The sequence below is a fragment of the Leptonychotes weddellii genome, chromosome 4 (genome assembly GCF_054177405.1).
Source record: "Leptonychotes weddellii isolate Sample4059 chromosome 4, ASM5417740v2, whole genome shotgun sequence".
In the NCBI taxonomy this organism is placed as follows: Eukaryota; Metazoa; Chordata; class Mammalia; order Carnivora; family Phocidae; genus Leptonychotes; species Leptonychotes weddellii.
In genome coordinates, this window is record NC_138372.1 from 100,166,584 (window position 1) to 100,189,234 (window position 22,651).

The 22,651-nt window shown below is 35.0% G+C and overlaps 1 protein-coding gene across 1 annotated transcript in view; it reads right to left on the bottom strand.

Moving 5' to 3' along the window:
- PXDNL (peroxidasin like) overlaps positions 1-22,651 on the bottom strand; it is a 422,439-nt gene that overhangs the window by 68,705 nt on the left and 331,083 nt on the right. The window contains exons 9-11 of the mRNA XM_081817119.1: positions 10,828-10,895; positions 9,957-10,069; positions 7,274-7,430 (exon numbers count right to left, since the gene is read on the bottom strand). Coding sequence (XP_081673245.1) covers positions 7,274-7,430; positions 9,957-10,069; positions 10,828-10,895 — 338 coding nt within the window. The remainder of the gene's footprint in view (positions 1-7,273; positions 7,431-9,956; positions 10,070-10,827; positions 10,896-22,651) is intronic.

Consider the following 22,651-nt stretch of genomic DNA (forward strand, 5'->3'; position numbering starts at 1 on the left):
TTCATGCAAATCCATCAGGGGTATAAATGAGAATGTTCATTGCAACTCTGTATGGAAGGAATTAAGGAAAATTGTCAGCAATGGAAGTGTAGGTGAGAAAAATGTGGTGGATGTACAGTATGAAATATCAGGCAGCAGTTAGAATTGGCTGGATGGACACATGCATGGATGCTAAAAAGAGTGCTTAATGTAAAAATTAGAAAGCTGAAAGAGAATCATAAAATGATTTAATTAAATATATAGTAAATGCACTATAGTTACATAACATAGTGAGCAAGATGGGAGTGGGGTATTGGCTTATAAGGGGATGGATTGATTAATCAACAAATCAAGCAGTCAATATAATTGCAATGATTATGAGCAAACCTAATATTTTCAATATACCTAACATGACATACCCTGTGATAGTTCAAAAACAAGTCAGTAAGAATGAGCCTACTGAATTTGGATATAAAGGAACCGAGATCAATCTAATCAATCTGTGCTGGCTTATAGGTTCACAAGATGTTAACCTTTTCTCTATTGTTCCCCTTTTAGTCCTTCACTTGTGAACTTCAAGTGTAGAGAGTGGCATCAATGATGTGTTCTTATTCATGACAATTACTGTTATTGGATCCCTGCACCTGTGTGCATAATATGCGATCAGAGGTCTATCAAAGGTTGTTTGTAGGACTGAGTTATCACACAGCAGACAATGCCAGCCAAAACTCAGAAGGCTGTTCACTGTGGCAGACAGAACTTGGAAGGGATATTTACATTTGGGGAAAGCATCAATTAACATGTTCATCTAAATTTTATTTGTTTGATAGTTTTGCTTTTATTCTGTTTATAAAATAGTTTTGCTATTATGGTTGTATAAAATTTACGAGCATAAGGAATTTTACACCTATTCTTCATCTTTTGACTCATTCATAAAGTGGAAATAGTAAGACTTGTTTAACATAGAGTTGAGGCAATATATAGTTGGGCCAAATATGATTATTAAATAAAAAAGGCATGCAAAGTTCTTTGAAAACAACATGTCACAATGCAAATATAAGGTGCCTTTCAGTGATTATTATGTTCTAAGCCCCTAAGTAATCCATACCCTCACATACTTATTGGTTGCCACTGTGTTGTCCTGTCATTTGTTCAACTTGACCTGTTTTTTTTCTTTGTTATTAAGAAACCAACAAGTGTGGAGATGTGAAAAGGAAAGGAAAATAACAAGAAAGGTGGCATAATATGTAAACATTGTTTGAAATAATTAAATTTTGATGTGCACAAAGAGAAAACACATAAAAGTTGTTTGTTCACAGATTATTAAAAGTGCATTAAATATGTAGTATGTTCACACAGAAAATATTTGTGGTAACAAGAACTCTTTCTCACTTATGTCATTTCAATTATGAATTTTTTAAGGTTCATAGTTTTATGATAAAATAAAGCTAACCTTTTTATTATTCATTCGGTCTCAGTAATGTTTTAGTTGGTGTGGTACAAATTGCAAAAAGATTTCCACAAATGTTTCTAGAAGAGCACTGTATTATGCAAAGCAAATTCAGTTTATTGGGGCACATTAGAATCAAACAGCACTGTTAATATTTTATTTGTCTTAAAAACTACCTCAATAATGTAGGGATAGAATGATCCTGAGTATATTCTCCATTTTTTATGCAAAATTTTGCAGAAGGGGAGGGAGAACTAGATCATTTTCTTTTGTTAAGTCTTGGGGTTAAAAAAAAAAGGAGAAAAAGCCTCAGTAGGGTTATGAAATTAAGCATGTTTAAAGTCGACTGATGAACATCGCCTTTCAGTTCTGTCTATGTATCTATAAGATCTACCACCTCCAAGGAAGATAAAGTCAAAAGATAAATTTGAGTCCTTTCAGGAAGGTGTTGCTTAGGTGTAATGGTCCACCAACTGCTGTGTGCCCACTCGGTCAGAGTACGACCCAGATGGGGGAGAATAGGAGTCAGGGAGGAGTAGGATGGAGCCCCAAAAGAGACATTGATGCAGAACACCTGAACCCCTGCCATCACTTCTCACCACAAAATACCTAGACCTCAGTAAAAACCGAGTTTCTTTCACAACTGAGTATTCTTTATCTCCCCCTCCCTCCTTGAGAAAAGTAACCAGATAATGTCACTGTCATTAACTAAACAGGCCTTACCACATGAAATCTTCCCCTAAGAGAATGACCGACCACCACTGACGCCGCCCGAGAGGGCTGTCCTAGGAAACCGGACACTCCCACAGCATACAAATGGGAATTAACGACTGCCTTTGTGAGATAATTTTCTTTGAACAGCAACCACTCTGCCTTACTCATCATTTTGCATCATTAGGTATGTAAATGGGTTCACTGTCTTGCAAGCTCCACCGTTTTTTTTCCGGAGACTGAAAAGGTGAGACGCTACTTTTTTTTTTGGCTTTAATCATTGAGATAAGCCTTTTATTTTGATTATTTGCTTTCCTTATAGTTTCATGACTAATCAAACACTACTGTACTAAAAATCTGTTCTTAAAGTTTAATGCTAATTTTTTTGAAACACGGATATCTCAGGCTTATCTCAGGATAGACATATGTGTTCAGTATAGATTTTATGTATAAATGGATGGGAAATGTATTCAATATGGTTAAAGGTATTATAAACATATGTATATGTATATTAGGTATATGCTGTTGTTTATAGATATATTTCACCATTCATTGTATTTAAGTTTGCCGAGGTAAACAAGGTTGTCATGTATCTATTAATTACTATGTAAATTAATTTATATCATATTCACAGTAAATAAACAAATATAGTAAAATAGCAATTGAAAATGATTCAGTATAATTTCATTTCATTGACATATTTGAGTAAACACAATTAAAATTTTCTGATACTTCATAGTTCACTCATTGGGCAACAACTGCAGTGGTGTTTGTCTAGACAATGACAACTGGATTAGAATGTCAAAAAATCAGTGAGTTATTCATTCAGAATTTCAAAAAAATAACTAGATCCTAAAAGAATCAAATAAGTTAATTGATAAATAACACTTGGAACACACGGTAAATGCCCAATAAATGCTAATTTTTTTTAGTAGTAATATTAGTATTAGTTTAATACAGGTCATTTACTTAATGTAATAGGAAAAGTCTCATTAACTTAAAGTCAACTAATGTAACCTTAATTCTCATTTATAATTTATCAGGTTGAGGATATAGTCAAAGTAAAGAATATTGTAAGTGGAAATACCATTTAGAAAGTTATTGCAGAAGTCTAAATGACCAAAAAATGAACTATGAAAGAGGAGGTCACATGGAGAAATGGAAAAGAAGCAATATTTGCGGGAAAAACTGGTGAGACGTGGTAGTTAGGGTAAAGAAGGAGGAGGGAGCAGAAAAAAATCAGAAGTTTTGTCTTCCTCCTTATAGAATATGGACTGTATTAAAGGAGTGACAGGAGGTTACAGGTCTTGAGGTGAAAATGAGGAGTTCAATTTAGCATACATTCGATTGGTTTTTAACACATGGAATTGGAAGGCCTGTGGGTCACCCAAAATGAAATGTCCAACACAACAATTAGATACTCAACTCAGAATTTCAAAGGAGACAACATTGTTTGGATTGATTCTTTATATCATTACAAACAGTATACATGTAGTATTTGTGCTCCAAAATTTTCATTTAATCCATGCTGTGTCACTATTTAACTTTTACCAATCCACATATTATTCCAATGTCTCACTGGTAAACATTCTATCATGTAGACATGCTCTAAACTACTTCCCGACTATTGTTGCACATTTGAATTCTATTGTAGAAACAGAATTTCTATGCCAAGAAGGCCTCTTGAGAGTGTCCAGTTCCACATTTTTAAGAAATGAGAAAATTAATTCCAGTTATGGGTAAGGTATCCAAAGTGACTGAGATCAATAAAGGTAAATTTAATGACTTAACCGAGGGTTTTTCCCACTATCTCAAACTGTTAATATTCAATATAAATGTCTTGTGTCCTCAGACTGAGCCATTTTCACAAGCAAGAAATGAGTCAAGAATATACTGTGAATTATGAACTTGACAGCACTTAACAGCACATCAATATATATAGGAGGTGTTAAAATAAATTATGTTTTGAACAAAAATTATGAGGTTTTTTTGGGTCTAAAGTAATATGTGTAGCTTTCATATGCCAAATATCATCGAGAGAAAGAAGTATGCTGATGTGAGTAATATTTGCCAATACAAAATACTTTGAGGGCACCCTAAACCAAAGGATAGGTTCCCAATAAACACTATATCAGCCTTATAGGTTTTTATAAATTTATTAAAACTATTAAAATCTATTACATCTAGGGCGCCTGGGTGGCTCAGTTGGTTAAGCGACTGCCTTCGGCTCGGGTCATGATCCTGGAGTCCCGGGATCGAGTCCCGCATCGGGCTCCTTCCTCGGCAAGGAGTCTGTTTCTCCCAGTGACCCTCCCCCGTCTCATGCTCTCTCTCTCTATCTCATTCTCTCTCAAATAAATAAATAAAATCTTTAAAAAATAATAATAATAAAATAAAATCTATTACATCCTATTTAAAAAAACTCCTTAAAAAATCACAACTTGTGGGAACCCTTTTTCCTTTTGCTATTATAAATACCTTACTTTGAACATCACTCATTCAAATGCATGGTTTATATATATAATGCCCAGATTTTGCTTAAATTGTTACTGTGCATTTTTATTCTTTTAGATTACTTTGTATGGTTGTATTCCCAATACAGAATAGAACTCACAAGGCATTATCCTCTTTGTATCACTTCTTACACAATGAGCGGAGTTACAACATTCCATCACTGCTCAGTTAGGGCATTAAAATTGGAAAATCCTCCTATAATGAATGGTCTTTTCCCTTTAATTAGGATGACTGGTGAATGAAATGGTCTAAGTCATAAAATGTTCCATAAGTGATATTTTATATTGACACATTTCCTCCTATTCTGCAATTTGGGTTGTGTGAACACACACACACACTTAAATCTTAAATTTATTCAAAATTTTAAAATTTATATCTTCATACTTTTTCTTCTTTTTATAAAAATATTTCTAATATCATAAAATTTATTTGGTGTGAGACACAAATATAAATTGAATTCCCCTTATATTGTTATAAAAATGTCTCAAGAGCAAAAAACAATTTTTTTCTTGACTGAATAACTTCTTTTGTACTATTTTGTCTCTATAGCCTGACTTTCTGCTTCCTATACAATAGAGCAGAATATTGGTAAATGCTACTTATCACTGTTTTAAAATCTGGTAAATAGAGTAATTAATATATCTTAATCTAAATGTTTTATTTATTTATTTTTTTTAGATTTTATTTATTTATTTGACAGAGAGAGAGATAGAGAGAGCAGGAACACAAGCAGGGGGAGTGGGAGAGGGAGAAGCAGGCTTCCCGCTGAGCAGGGAGCCTGATGTGGGGCTCTATCCCAGGACTTTGGGATCATGACCTGAGCCGAAGGCAGACGCTTAACGACTGAGCCACCCAGGCGCCCCCAAATGCTTTACTTTTAATGTGTATATATAAAATAGTTAGTTAAATTTCAGTCTACCACAATGAAATTCTTATGTTGGAGGTTCTAAAATATTGACCACTGTGGTTATAGCGTTTGTGTGTATGTGGCAGGGCAAAACAGACAAACAGGGAGAGAATAAGAGGCAGAGAGAGAATATTTGTTTGTGTATGTGTTTGTTTAATGGTAAAGATTTCTAGCATCTCTAGAACCTAAAAAATAGTAATTTAAATTTTATAATAAGTTTTTTCCAAAATGCTCAAGAATATTTCCTCATAGATCTCATAAATAGTTAAGCAGTAGAAAAGGAGCTCTAAAAATTTATAAAAAGAAACACAACTGTTACAGATTCTAAATCAGGAAAAACATGAACTCATCAAATACCAAGTAAGGCTAAGATTTTGTAACTTTAAGAAATTCTATGTGATAAAGAATTTCTGACTCTCCTAGAGTAAATATTCGCTAGTTACTAGACACATTGTTATAATTTTAAGACTAATATTCTACAGAGAATACTTTTTACCGTACAGTATAATAAAAATGTAAAGACTTATGCAACATTAATGAAAATATATACTTTATATAAAATAACCAAACAAATGGGTATTTGGAAGTTTGATTTCTCAGGAGAATTTTCAAGTGTAAGAATATGAAACTATTGTACTACATGATAGGAAGACAGTGACATCTTTAAGGATGTGACTTAATTAAATAAATCTATTTTTATCCAGGCCTGTATTTATAATGAGAAGAGTTACCCAATAGATATAGAGACCCATAAGAGCTGGAAAAACTCAAAGGAAAAAATAAATCTGTAAAACCCTATTTTTTAAATCTGCCCATTTCTAAGGAAACCAAAAAGCAGGCAAAGCCCAAAATAGTACTCCATATGCTTGTAGCTGAACTCATTTACTTCAACTGCTGATTGTCAATAAGGCAGAAGCTCCTAAACTCATCCACAAAAAAAGCAACCCGATGTCATGTCCCCACATGCTGTGATTTTCTTGAATTCTTTCCCCACGTGGATAACATGCCAGTCCATTATCACAGCCAGTCCCCATTCCCATACCCACAGCTGAGGTTTCCACTCAAGTCTGCCCACAAATAGACTCCCTCACTTCCAATACAAACCAATTGACTGAAGAAAAAAAAAAAAGGATTTTATTTTTTGTAAAACTATGACAATTTTTTTTAAGCAGTCATCATTTATAAACAACTAGCAGAGGGCTACAGATAAATAACCAGCCAGATGACAAAATGTAGAACAATGCCAAATACATTGACCAATTACAAATGTTCCAAAATATTGAGATATTTGTTCTTACAGTGTCAAATCTTACCTAGAAGTTTGATTGATTGATTTTTAATTTTACTGTAGAACTAAATACACCAGGTCAGAGTAACTCATACATGTTAAATTCCATTTATCCTTAAATCTCTGACTCCACTTTATTTAGCTATGAATATCTCTTACATGCTATAATTTTCATTTCCTAAGAAAACATGATATACATTTGTGAATCCTTCCTATTTTTGTTCACCTTTGGCATTGATAGTTTTGGTGTTTGATATCCTTTAATGTAGTTTACACTTAAAACTTAGATTTAAAAAATTAAAATAAGTTTGATTTGACTAGAAAAAACATATAAGGGAACTTGGGTAATGAGACAAATCAGTTAGGATGAGGAGTAGAAACTGTCAAAGACATTTGTTTATGTTGCATGAGGAGCCATACTTACCTACAACTGTGAGAAACATGTTGGCCACAACAAGGCCAAATGAATTCTGAGCCACACATTCATACCTTCCTTGGTCAGCTTGCCCTGAATCATAGATGGTTAGCATGCCTTCACCACTGACATGGAATTTACCACTTTTGGTAATCTGAACACCTGCCTAGGGAGTGAAAAGAATTGTCACTGGAAGAAAATATGATTCCTTAAAAAAATAACATCTTACATTTTGTTTGATATAGTTTGATTAGTTCAACAAATATCTACTGAGCACCTACTGTGTCAAGTATTAGATGAGGTATTTTATGAATCTAATGAAGAGAAGAAATGAGAGAGAGAGAGAAAGTACTTTCTAGGAAGTGTGGTTTATCCTTCTCTCTTAATTAAAATAAATACGATACTCAAAATTCAAGTATGTAATTATTTAATATAATCATTTTAAAATCATCATTCAGTGAATGAATAAATAGTTTATTCATATTTTCTTACTTCTAGAAAAGGATTCTGACAAAAATAAAAATAAAATTTGGAAAGAAGGAAAATTTTCATAAATCTACCAACTAAAAGCATCAAAATATTTTCGTATTTCTGATTCCTCTTCTATTTCTTCTTTATATGTACTCATAAGTTTTATGTACCTGCAAAGCTTTGTATATGTTTCTCAATTAAAATTATACCTTAAGAAGATAAGATGACTACATTTCATATGAAATATTATTAAAATGTATTCAGCTATTAATTTTTTTAAAGATTTTATTTTTATTTATTTGACAGAGAGAGACACAGCGAGAGAGGGAACACAAGCAGGGGGAGTGGGAGAGGGAGAAGCAGACTTCCCGCTGAGCAGGGAGCCCGATGTGGGGCTCGATCCCAGGACCCCGGGATCCTGACCTGAGCCGAAGGCAGACTCTTAACGACTGAGCCACCCAGGTGCCCCTCAGCTATTAATTTTTAAAAAGGAAAAGAAATTGGCTTTCTAGGACTGGGTTGGAGTGGAGTAGGGGCAGAGACTCTTCTCTCCTTCCCCTCCCCAAAAGACTCAGAGGAAACTGAGGATGAGAGCTGCTGTTTCAAAAGAACTCATACCCCTGTGATGACTAGTAGGCCAGAATGTAACCAGAAAGGTTCAGAGTGAAAAAATGCTTCATAGGTCTTCAGACTCTCACAGTTGTCTTTGACCACTAGAAAGTAAGTCCAAAGTGATGGGCTGCTGGTAACTCAGGGGAAGAGATGAGATGAACTAACAGGACCTATGAGGTGGAGGGCAGATGAAAAAAGACTAGACACAGAGAAGGCTGAGAAGTGACCAGGTGCACAAGCAGTGAGGCCCACGGTGTCTTTCCTTCAGGACTACCTCCCTCCACTTCCTCTTGCTGGCCCATAATTTCATCTTCTTTGCAAAAGCACTCCCTTCCTATCTGTTCTCCATACGTATTACCAGAACTCTTAAGCTAACCCTACAGTTCTATAGTTTTTGCTTAGAGTCTCTGAGTTATCAGCTAGCTTTCCAATAAATTTTTATCTGCTTATTTTGGGAGTAGCCTAATTCACATTCATTTGAACCTTGTGAATAGCAGAGGATTATTATAAAGATTAAATGTGATAGTGTACACAAAACTTCTGGCATATAGTCAGCCCTCAATCAATTCACTTGGGATTAAAAGCTACCCTTTAGGAATTAAACTGAGCTATTTTGCTGATATGATTGTATGATACAGCCTTTAGTATAACATCAAATAGGGCTCTAGAGACTGACTAAAATGTGTATTTTTCATACTTCTTACTTTTAGTAAAAAATATTTGAATTATATAATACTATACTAGAAAGAAATTATAAAAACTATTCATACTTGAGAGTACCTGAGCCTAAAGGTTCAACTTTGAGACCACTACATTTACTTTTTATAAAGAACTGCATAACTGCATCTGATGCTCAGCTCAGCACAAGAGCATTGAACCACCAAAACTAAGGCCTTGTTGCTGTATGGCAACAACAAAAATAAACCAAGTGTTTTTGGAAAATAGCTTTGCAAGTTTTCACAGTGAAAATTTTACTTTTTGTCCAAATTTTCTATAAAAACTGCCATTTTGATGTATGCATTTCATTTATTTTTTAAGAACATCAGAATCTGAGACCAATCATTGCATTCTGTTAAAAAACTTAAAGTGAAAGAAGCAATTATGTTGAAAGAATATAGCTCAAAGAACCAAAGGAAGTAAAATAGATAAATAAGAAGCTATTATTTCTTTAAAGTCACTCAAGTTTTGAACCTACAGAAGGGCTTTTTTCATGTCACTTTGTTTTAAAACCAAGTTTTTCATTCTTGTTTCGGCTAACGCCCTACTTTTAATCCACTTCTGAGTTATTAATTCAAAATTGTTTCTTTCTAGCCACTAAAACTCTTAAATTTACATAAAACAAAAGCAATTTTTCCTTAGAAGAATTTAGTTATACTTATGAAGCTTTCATCACCAAGCAAATGACAAAGGTTAAATTTATCAAAGCCCTGAGACAAAATCAGATGTAGTCACTTAAAAAATGAACAAAATACTTTCAGTGTAAAAAATATTACTTGCTAACAAAAATCACAACAGTAATAAATCAATGTGAGAATCACTACCTCGTTTCATTGGGTCAATATATTTGTCAGTGTTTTTAATACTATTGTACCTTTAGTTGAGATCTTACCTTATTCCAGGTAATTATGGGCTGTGGTTCTCCTTGAGCATGACATGAAATGTTTATATTCTTGCCAACCTCTACACTTGTATCCTGAGGTAGTTGAGTAAACACTGGGAGAGCTGTGGAAACAAATCAAAATGACATCATGTCGATACCATTTTTGTCAACACGTGCTATCTAAGTCAAATGGTATAAATCTAGATATCATATTGGTTAGCCATACTAGTGTTTTAAAAAGCAATTACTTGGACATCAGAGAGAGTAATAAATATCAAAGCCAGGTACTGATAATTAGGATAGAGATGAGAACAGAAAAAAAGGAAGAGAAATAAACAAAGCCTTTAACCTTAAATATTTGTAATATTTATTTCTTGAGCTGAGTAGTGGGTACAAGGATTTTTAGTACTCTTTTTCAATGTCTTTTCATAAGCCTGAAAAAAAGATATATGGTAACATCAAAAGTTTATTGCTGGCTAAAATAAAGAGATTCTATCTTACTTTATTTCTTCAAAAAACAAACTATTGTGACTTACCTAATATGAAGTAGATCATTAGAATAACCCTATATAACTATTAAGGGAATTAAATTCATAATATTTTTTAAACCCCAAAACATAAATTTTTAGGAAAGAATTAAAATCTTTTGCTAGAGAATTTTATCCAACATACAATCTCTTCTAGAAACTAAGAGGAGGACATGTTTCCTGACTTTTTAGGAGGCTTATCTTAATATCAAAACCAGATAATGACAGTACCAAAATCAAAAAGAAAAAAAAAAAAAAACCCTACAGACCAGTACCTCTCATTAATATAGACACAAAAATCATCCATAAAGTATTGGCAAATAGAACTCATCAATATAAAAATGTTTATATACCATGTCCAAAAGAGTTTATTCCAAGGATACAAGACTGGTTCAGTATTTGAAAAATCAACCAATGGAATCTATTATACAAACAAATAAAGAAGAAAAGTCCTCATAATTTCAATTAGTGCAAAAAGTGTTTGACTAAATTTAACACTTATTTCTGATTAAATTAAACTCTCAGAAAAATAGTAATAGAGAGCTTACACAACTTGAAAATGAATATAGATGGGAAGATGGTGGAGGAGTAGGGGACCCTAGTTCTGTCTGGTCCCTGGAATTCAGCTAGATAGCTATCAAATCATTCCGAATAGCTGCAAACTCAACAAAATAAAGGCCTACAAATAGAAAAGTCACCACTTTTTGTGAGGTAGGAGATGCAGAGACATGAATCTGAGGTGATATATTAGAAGATAAACCCTGGGGGCAGGGAGCCTGGTACCAAAAGTAATATAAGCAGTGAAGCACAAAATTGGAACTTTTAGAAGTCTGCTCTGGTGGGAGACATCTCTGCCTGAAATGCACTCAGGTGGTAAAGTGGGATGGAATCACAGGTGGGACAGTGTGGTCTCAGGAATCCCAGAGTCACAGAAAGGAGGGAGGTGCCTGAGTGCAACAGCGGTCCCAAGCATTGGAGCAGGGAAGACAGCTGCAAACAGGGAGTTCAGGAGTGGGCTGTCTGCTCGGTGTTGCCATAAAACATGAACCGCTGCACAGTTTGGTGACTGCTCTCCATCACAGGCCAAGCAAGTAAAGTTTGGAGATTCAAGATGGGGTCTCATGCCTGAGATAAAACACTCCATCAAAGGCTGGTTGAACACAGAATGTGGATGGAAACTAGGGAAACAAGAGTGCTTGATTGTTTTTCTGTGAGGGCTCACTGAAGAGTGGGGGGCATGAACTTTCAGCTCTGGGGATGGAGATCAGGGTGCTGCTGATTTCATTTTCATTTTGATCCCCCAAAATGATGCTGAAAGACTTCAGAGAACAAAAGCCACACAGAGCAATCCAGAGTCACTTATACTGAGCCCAGGCCCTTGGCAACGGGGATGCAATTCCACCCAGGCAAAGACACCTGAGAATCAGAGCAACAGGCCCCTCTCCCAGAAGACAAGCAGGAACAAGTTTTCTGATCATACAGAACTGCAAAACTCCAGCACTAGGGGAAAATAGTATATAGAATTCATGGTTTTTTCTCATGATTTTTTAGTCTTTCAGTTTTAATTTTTTTTTCCTTTTCAACTAATTTATTTTATCACTCTTTTTTAAGACTTTTTTAATTTTCACTTTTACATTTACATTTTATATTTTTTTTTCATTTTGGGCTTCCTTTCATTGTAGTCAATTTTATTTTTGTATATATATGTTTTTCTTTCTTTACAATTTTGGGATCTAATTTCTGCCTAGCTTATTGTTCTGCTCTGTTCACCTGTTTGATTTTATTCTCTCTCTCTCTTTTTTTCTTTTTGGTATCTGATCTATTCTGATTAGTTTAGTGTGTTTAGTGTGTATTTTTTAGTGTGTATTTTTCTAGGGTCATTGTTGCAGTTTTTGCATTTAGTCTCTCGTTCATCTATTCTTCTCTGGACAGAATGACAAGACGGGATAACTCACCCCCCAAGAGAGAATAAGAGGCAGTGCTAACTGCCAGGGACCTAATCAGTATGGATATAAGTAAGATGTCAGAATTAGAATTCAGAATAACAATTGTTAAGATAATAGCTGGGCTGGAAAAAAGCATAAAAGACACTAGAGAATCCTTTTCTGGGGAAATAAAAGAACTGAAATCTAATCAGGTCAAAATCAAAAAGGCTATTAATGATATGAAATCAAAAATGAAGGCTCTAACTGCTAGGATAAATTAGGCAGAAGAGAGAGCAAGTGATATAGAAGACAAAATGATGGAGAATAAAGAAGCTGAGAAAAGGAGAGATAAAAAAAACTACTGGATCACAGGCATAAATTCGAGAGATAAGTGATTCCATAAAGTGAAACAATATTAGAATAATTGAGATCCCAGATTAAGAGGAAAGAGAGAGAGGAGCAGGAAGTATATTTGAGCAAATTATAATTGAGAACTTCCCTAATCTGGGAAAAGAAACAGGCATTCAAGTCCAGGAGGCACAGAGAACCCCCTTCAAAATAAAAAATAGGTCAACACCTTGACATGTAAGAGTGAAGCTTGCAAATTTCAGAGACAAAGAGAAAATCCTGAAAGCCGCTCGGGGATAAGAGGTCCTTGACCTACAAGGTTAGAAACATAAGGCTGGCAGCAGACCTATCCACACAGACCTGGCAGGTCAGAGAGGACTGGCATGATATACTCAGGGTGCTAAAAGAGAAAAATATGCAGCCAAGAATACTTTATCCAGCAAGGCTGTCATTCAGCATAGGAGAGGTAAAGAGCTTCCAGGACAAACAGAAACCAAAGAATTTGTGATCACTAAACCAACACTGCAAAAAATATTAAAGGGGGTCCTCTAAGTGAAGAGAGAGCCCAAAAGTAACATAGACCAGAAAAGAACAGAGACAATATACAGAAACATATACTTTATAGGTAATACAATGGCACTAAATTCATATCTTTCAATAGTTACTCTGAATATAAATGGGCTAAATGCTACAATCAAAAGACACAGAGTATCAGACTGGATAAAAAAGCAAGACCATTGGGGCGCCTGGGTGGCTCAGTTGGTTGAGTGACTGCCTTCGGCTCAGGTCATGATCCTGGAGTCCCAGGATCGAGTCCTGCATCGGGCTCCCTGCTCGGCGGGGAGCCTGCTTCTCCCTCTGACCCTCTCATGTGCTCTCTCTCTCTCTCATTCTCTCTCTCTCAAATAAATAAATAAAATCTTTAAAAAAAAAAAAAAGCAAGACCATTGATATGCTGTTCACAAGAGACTCATTTTAGACCCAAAGACACCTCCAGATTGAAAGTGAGGGGGTGGAAAACATTTTATCATGCTGATGGATGTCAAAAGAAAGCTGGGGTGGCAGTCCTTATATCAGAAAAATTAGATTTTATTTTTTTAAAGATTTTATTTATTTATTTGAAAGAGAGTGAGAGAGAGAGATCACGAGCAGGGGGGAAGGGTAGAGGGAGATGCAGACTCCTTACTGAGCAAGGAGCCTGATGTGGGACTCAATCCCAGGACCTTGGGAGCATGACCTGAGCTGCAGGCAGATGCTTAACCAACTGAGCCACCCAGGCACCCCCAGACAAATTAGATTTTAAACCAAAGACTGTACTAAGAGATGAAGAAGGACATTATATCATAGTCAAAATGTCTATCCAACAAGAAGATCTAGCAACTGTAAATATTTATGCCCGTAACATGTGAACAGCCAACTATAAAAACCATTAATAATAAAATTAAAGAAACACATTGATAATAATACAGTAATAGTAGGGGACTTTAACACCCCACTTACACCAATGGACAGATCATCTAAGCAAAAGATCAACAAGGAAACAAGGGCTTTGAATGACACACTGGACCAGATGGACTTCACAGATATATTCAGAGCATTCTATCCTAAAGTAACAGAATACATATTCTTCTTGAGTGCAAATGAACATTCTTCAGACTAGATCACACACTGGGTCACAAATCAGGTCTCAACCAGTACCAAAGATTGGGATTATTTCCTGCATATTTTCAGACCACAATGCTTTGAAATTTGAAACAAATCACAAGAGGAAATTTGGAAGGAATACAAATACATGGAGGTTAAATAGCATCTTACTAAAGAATGAATGGATCAACCAGAAAATTAAAGAAGAACTAAAAAAAAATTCATGGAAACAAATGAAAATGAAAATACAACTGTTCAAAACCTTTGGAATGCAGAAAAGGTGGTCCTAAGAGGGAAAAATACAGCAATACAAACCTTTCTAAATAAACAAGAAAGGTCTCAAATACACAACCTAACCTTATACCTAAAGGAGCTGGAGAAAGAACAGCAAATAAACCTAAACCTAGGAGGAGAAGAGAAATTATAAAGATTAGAGCAGAAATCAATGAAATAGAAACCAAAAGAACAGTAGAACAGATCAATGAAACTAGGAGCTGGTTCTGTGAAAGAATTAATAATATTGATAGACCTCTGGCCAGACTTAGCAAAAAGAAAAAGAGAAAGAACCCAAGTCAATACAATCATGAATGAAAGAGGAGAGATCATAACCAACAACAAAGAAATACAAACATTTATAAGAACATATTATGAACAGCTATGTTCCAACAAATTAAGCAATCTGGAAGAAATTGATGCATTCCTAGAGATGTATAAACTACCAAAACTGAAACAGTAAGAAATAGAAAACCTGAACAGACCCATAACAAACAAGGAAATTGAAGCAGTAATCAAAAATCTCCCAACAAACAAGAGTCCAGGGCCAGATGACTTCCCATGGGAATTCTACTGAACATTTAAAGAAGAATTAATACCTATTCTTCTGATAAAGCAGTAATCAAAAATCACCCAACAAACAAGAGTCTAGGGCTGGATGGCTTCCCAGGGGATTTCTACCAAACATTTAAAGAAGAATTAAGACATTTTTCTGAAGCTGTTTCAAAAAATAAAAATGGAAGGAAAACTCCCAAACTCATTCTATGAAGCCATCATTACCTTGTCCCCAAAACCAAAGACCTCACGAAAAAGGAGAATTACAGACCAATATTGCTGATGAATATGGATGCAAAAATTCTCACTAAATCACTAGCCAATACAATCTAACAGTACATTAAAAGGACTATCCACCACAACCTAGTGGGATTTATTCCTGGGCTGCAAGGGTGGTTCAAAATCCACAAATCAATCAGTGTTGTACACTACATTAATAAAAGAAAGGATGAGAACCATATGATCCTCTCAATAGATGCAGAAAAAGCATTTGACAAAGTACAGCACACTTTTTTAATTAAAACTATCCACAGTGTAGGGATAGAGGGTACATACCTCAATATCATAAAAGCCATCTACAGAAAGCCCACAGCAAATATCAGTCTCAATGGGGGAAAACTGAGAGCTTTCCCCCTAAGGTCAGGAACACACATGGATGTCCACTCTCACCACTGTTGTTCAACCTAGTTCTAGAAGTCCTAGCCTCAGCAATCCAACAACAAAAAGAAATAAAAGGCATCCAAATCAGCAAAGAAGAAGTCAAAATCTCACTCTTTGGAGATAACATGATACTCTACATGGAAAACACAGAAGACTCAACCCCAAAATTGCTAGCACTCATACAGGAATTCAGCAAAACGGCAGAGTATAAAACCAATGCTCAGAAATTAGTTGCATTTCTATAGACTAACAATGAGAGAGAAAAAAGAGAAATTAAGGAATTGCTCTCATTTACAATTGCACAAAAAACCACAAGATACCTAGGAATAAACCTAACCAAAGAGGTAAAGGATCTGTACTCTAAAAACTATAGAACACTTATGAAAGAAATTGAGGAAGACGTAAATAAATGGAAAAACATTCCATGCTCATGCATTAGGAGAACAAATATTGTTAAAATGTCTATGCCACCCAGAGCAATCTATACATTCAAGGCAGTCCCTGTCAAAATACCATCAACATTTTTCAGAGCTGGAACAAATAATCCTAAAATTTGTGTGGAACCAGAAAAGACCCAAATAGCCAAAAGAATGTTGAAAAAGAAAACCAAAACTGGTGGCATCACAATTCCAGACTTCAAGTTCTATTACAAAGCTGTCATCATCAAGAAAATATGGTACGGGCACAAAAACAGACATAGATCAATGGAATAGAATAGAGAACCCAGAAATGGACCCTCAATTCTGTGATCAACTAATCTTTAACAAAGCAGGAAAGAAAGTCCAATGGAAAAAAGACAGTCTCTTCAACAAATGGTGCTGGGAAAATTGGACAGCCACATGCAGAAGAATGAGACTGGACCATTTCTTTACACCATACACAAAAATAAACTCAACATGGATGAAAGACCTAAATGTGAGACAGGAATCCATCAAAATCCTGGAGAAAAACACAAGCAGCAACCTCTTTCACCTTGGCTCCAGCAACATCTTGCTATACAGTTCTCCAAAGGCAAGGGAAGCAAGAGAAAAAAATGAACAATTGGGGCTTCATCAAGATAAATCTTTTAACAGCAAAGGAAAGAGTTGACAAAACCAAAAGACAACCTACAGAATGGGAGAAGATATTTGCAAATGTCTATAAAGAACTTATCAAACTCAACAAAATCTATAAAGATATTTACAAAATCTATTGAGAACTTATCAAACTCAACACCCAAAGCACAAATAATCCAATTAAGAAATGGGCAGAAGACATGAACAGGCATTTCTCCAAAGAAGACTTACAAATCACCAATAAACACATGAAAAAATGCTCCACATCACTCAGCATCAGGGAAATACAAATCAAAATGACAATGAGAGACCACCTCACACCAGTCAGAATGGCTAAAATTGACAAATCAGGAAACAACAAATGTTGAGGAGGATGTTGAGAAAGGGGAACACTCTTACATTGCTGGTAGGAATGCATGCTTGTACAGCCACTCTGAAAACAGTATGGAGGTTCTTCAAAAAGTTGAAAGTAGAGCTACCCTATGACCCAGCAATTGCACTACTAGTAATTTACCCCAAAGATACAAATGTACTGATTCAAAGGGACATGTGCACCCCCATGTTTATAGCAGCAATGTCCACAATAGCCAAACTATATAAAAAGCCCAGATGTCCATCAACAGATGAATGGATAAAGAAGTGGTATATATATACAATGGAATACTACTCAGCCATCAAAAAAAATGAAATCTTGCCATTTGTAATGATGTGGATGGAACTAGAGGTATTATGCTAAGCTAAATAAGTCAAACAGAGAAAGACAATTTTCACATGATTTCACTCATATGTGGACTTTAAGGAACAAAACAGAAGATCATATGGGAAGGAAGGGAAAAATAAAACAAGATGAAGTCAGAGAGGGAGACAAAGCATAAGAGACTCTTAACTATAGTAAACTGAGGGTTGCTGGGGGGGTGGAGGGATGGGGTAACTGGGTGATGGGCATTAAGGAGGGCATTTGATGTAATGAGCACTGGGTATTATATACAACTGATGAGTCGCTGAACTCTACTTCAGAAACTAAAAATATACTATATGTTAATTAGACAAATTTAAATTAAATTTAAAAAAAGAAAAAGAAAATGGACATATGCAAAAACCTACAATAATCATTTACTTAATGGTGAAAGAGTAATTGTTTTCCACCTGATAAATGGAAAAAGGCCAGGACGTCTGCTCTCAGAACTCTGACTCAACATAGTGCCGGAAGTTCTAGCCAGTATAATATGGCAGGAGAAAGACATAGAAGACACACAAATCAGAAAAGAAGAAATAAAACTGTCCCCATTTGCAGATGACATTAATGTCTTTACAGATAATTCTAGAAATCTATGAAATACTTCAAAGTAAGCTCAGCAAGATTGCAGGATACAAGATAAATGTAAAAAACATCAACTGTGTTATATATCCAAGCAATGACTATATGAACACAAAAATTTTAAAAATAATACCTTTTACAATTTTTCAAGAACATTAAAATATTTATGTATAAATATAACAAAACATGTGTGGTACTTGTATGCTGTAAACTACAAAATGTTGATGTAAGATATAAGGTGATATAAATAAATGAAGAGATACATTGTATCTGTGAATTGGAAGTCTCAAGATAGTAAAGATGTAAATTCTCCATGAATTGATACCAGGTTTAATGCAATTCTTATCAAAATCCAAGATTTTTTTGTGTGATATAGACAAGATCATTCTAAAATTTATATGGAAATGCAAAGGAACTGAAATAGCTAAACAATTTTCACAAAGAAGAATAAAGTGAAAGGAATCAACCCACTAAATTTTAAGATTGATTTTATAACTATAGTAATTAATACTGTGTGATATTGACACAGAGAACTGCATCAACAGAACAAAGAACCCAATAATATAATTACACAAATGTGCCCAACTGATTTTGACAAAGGTGCAAAGCAATTCAATGGAGACTTTTCAACAAAAGGTGCTGGTCGATTGGGTACCCACAGGCAAAAAAAAAAAATGAAGAACAAACTAAGTCTCACACTTCATACAAAAATTAAGTAAAAAGGGACTACAAACTTAAGTATAAAATGTAAAACTATAAAACTTAAAAAAAATAGGAGAAAATGCAGGGCCAGGCAAAAAGTTCTTAGATCTTGTATTGAAAGTATAATCCACCAAAGAAAAAAAATGATAAGCTAGATTCCATCATATTTAAAAACTTTTGTGTTGCGAAGACCATGTGGAGAGGATGCAAAGACAAGTTTCAGACTAAGAGAAGATATTTACAAGCCCCATACAAAACAGAGGATTAGTGTCTAGAATATACAGAGAACCCGCAAAATTCAACAATAAAAGACCAATCAATTCAAATAGAAAAGGGGCAAAATACATGACATTGCACTGAGGAGAATATACAGATGACAAATCTGTGAAAAAATGCTCAACATCACTAGTCATGAGGGAAATGCAAATTAAAACCACTATAAGATATGACTACACACTTATCAGAATGGCTAGAATAAAAAATAGTGACAACACAAATCACAAGGATGCAGAGAAACTGGATCACTCATACATCACTGGTAGGAAATGTAAAATGGCAAAGCCATTCTGGAAAGAATTTAGAAATTTCCTTAACAAATTAAAGATGACACTACCATTTAATGCAACAATTGCACTCTTGGACATTTATCCCAGAGAAAGCCCAAAACTTACTCTCACACAAAAGCCTGTACATGAATGTTTATAGCAGCTTTACTAGTACTAATCAAAAATTAAAACCTAGATGTCCTTCAATGAGTGAATGATTAAACCAACTGTGGTTTATTCAAAAGAACAACTGATAACCCACAAAATCTGAAAGAACCTCCAAATAATTATGCAGAATGAAAAAAAAATAGTCCCAAAAGGTTACATACTATATGATTCTATTTATATAACATTCTTGAGACAATGGAATTATATAAATAGAGAACAGATTAGTAGTTGTCGGGGTTCATAGTAGGTGGAGTCTGTAGTTTGCTAACGAGTCTGGTTCTCTTTGTGTTATTGTTTACAACTAAATGTGAATCTACAATTATCTCAAAATAAAAACTTTAAAATAAATCAACCATGTGGACATACACACCAAACCCAGGTTAGAGGCAAGTAGGTTGGAGTTGAGAACAGATGGAAAGGAAGAAGAACAAACAATCTTTAAGTATATTTGTAATGTTTATTTCTTCATTTGAGTAGTGGGCATAAGGGCTTTTCATCATATCTTTCTTGATGGCTTTTTGTATGACTGAAATAAAAATATATGGTAACATCAAAAACTTATGAAGATAAAAAGATTCTGTTCTTGAAGTAAGAACTGTATTTTGTTATATTCAAATCTTACATTGTATTTGAGTTTGCTAAAACTAAGGCTTATAGATTCCTGACAATGCATAGTGGACATCTCATGAGGACTAGTGACTCTATTAGGCAGTGACCTTCCTGATTCACCCAAAGGATCTCTAACTAACACTTCACATCATGACCTCCATTATCAGATGTCCTGTATCTCTAAACATATTCACCTCCTGTCTTAATAGCTACTCATTACCACCACTTATATGCCATCACTTATAGTCTTTTGGAAAATATCTAATACCACACCCTACAGCAAAACCTCCTCTCCCTTCTGCTCCATCATCTCCTCATTTTGGCGCTATCTAGAATTCTAGGAACTTTCCTCTTCCTTCTTGTTGGCCAATCCTGTCTAGTGTCATTCTCCCCTTTTCAGCCAGGATCCTTTTTTTTTTTTTTAAGATTTTATTTTTATTTTTCGACAGAGAGAGAGAGACAGAGAGAGAGGGCACGCAAGCATGGGGAGTGGGGGGAGCAGGCTTCCCGCTGAGCAGGGAGCCCGATGTGGGACTCGATCCCAGGACCCTGGGATCATGACCTGAGCCGAAGGCAGACGCTTAATGACTGAGCCACCCAGGCGCCCTCACCCAGGATCCTAAGTTTCATCCCCTCTACGACTTTCCTTCCTAAACTCTCAACTCCTTTATCCCATTGTCCTTCTATTCAACACATTGGCACTGTGTTCTTCATGCCTGTCCTTCAAAAACATCTGGAGTGATCATGTGTCCTGGTTTATCAGAGACAAACTGCCTTTGTCACTTCAGATCCTATTTAACAACAATAAAAAAATCCATCTCAGTATACTTTTCTCCTACAAAACGTCAGCATTTTCTACTCCACAGGAGAAACAAAAAAGCCAAAACAAGCCCTCAGACTATAAATCCTTCGACTTCCTACACTCCTCTTTCATAGAGGTACTTCTCTATGCACCAATTCCTAACTGCCCTTTTCTTCTCATCTAAAGTGAAGAAATGCCTCTTATCTTATCTTTAAGGCAAATTGCTTCATTGAATTTTGCAAACCCCATCCCATCTTGCCACCTGAGAAATCCTGAACCACCTTTACTCACTCCCTTCCATCTTTGTGCCTTCTTTCCTTCAGAAAATACCTCAGAAAAATAGGCTCTTCCCCTTATTTGCCCATATTCCTACCCCATCTTCAGTGTCACTTTCTTACTGCTTGCCTTCACAAAGAAATGTCTTGGAAAAAATAGTTTCTACATATCTGCCTCCCCTCCCCTTTACGCTGAAGCTTATTTTACCTTGCTTGCATGAAAATTGTTCTTTGGGTCCTTAAATTCAGAATCTTAAAAAAAAAATCAGTTTTATTGAAAGTATTTTTTTGTAGCTTTTGACCCATTTAATCACTCTTTCCTTCTGAAGATAATTCTTAGCTGTTGGGATTCCTTTCTCCTCTGAGTTTCTGTGTCATACTGGACATTTGTTATGGTAAATTCACAGCTTTTCTTTCTTCTACATTACAAGGAATTCCCACCCTTGGCCCTCCTCTTCTCACTCAACACACCCCCTTGGTTCTAAATGACTTAATTCACAATCATAGACTATACAATTTAGCTTCATGCTCATAAACCAACCATCTTAGAGATCTACATTCAGTCCGAACAAGCATACTAAATGTAACTTTTTCCAAACTGTACTCATTATCTCTCCCCATTTGCTAATTTATCTGTCCTTTTTTGCTATTGAACTAGAAATTTCTTCATATATTACAAATACAAAAAAATACTTGTCAGTTATATATGTTGCAAATATATTTGATTCTTTTTTAAAAGTGAATGGAAGATATAAACTGTAATGTAGATGACTTTATCAATCTTTTCTTATATGATAATGATTTTTATATTTTGCTCTAAAAATTCTTCTGTACTACTATCATAAAAATCTTATTTTTATTCATAAATATTTAAATATAGGTTTTTTAATATTAAAGTAATTTTTAAATCTGGAATTTAATTTGGAGTATGGGGTAAAGTGAAGATTTATTTCATGTATTCCCTGTGACCAGCTGCCTATCACTATTTATTGAGGAAATCTACTTTCTGTAGGTGAGCAGTGCCACTGCTGTAATTAATAATGTCTTTCTTTCTCTTCCATGAGTCAATTTGTCAATATGCCAATAACACAATATGCTAATTATGATAGATTAATAACCTTTTGCTATTAGAATATCTTAGTCATTTTTTTTAAATTTTTTTATTCTTATGTTAATCCCCATACATTACATCATTAGTTTCTGATGTAGTGTTCCGTGATTCATTGTTTGTGCATAACACCCAGTGCTCCATGCAGAATGTGCCCTCCTCAATACCCATCACCAGGCTAACCCATCCT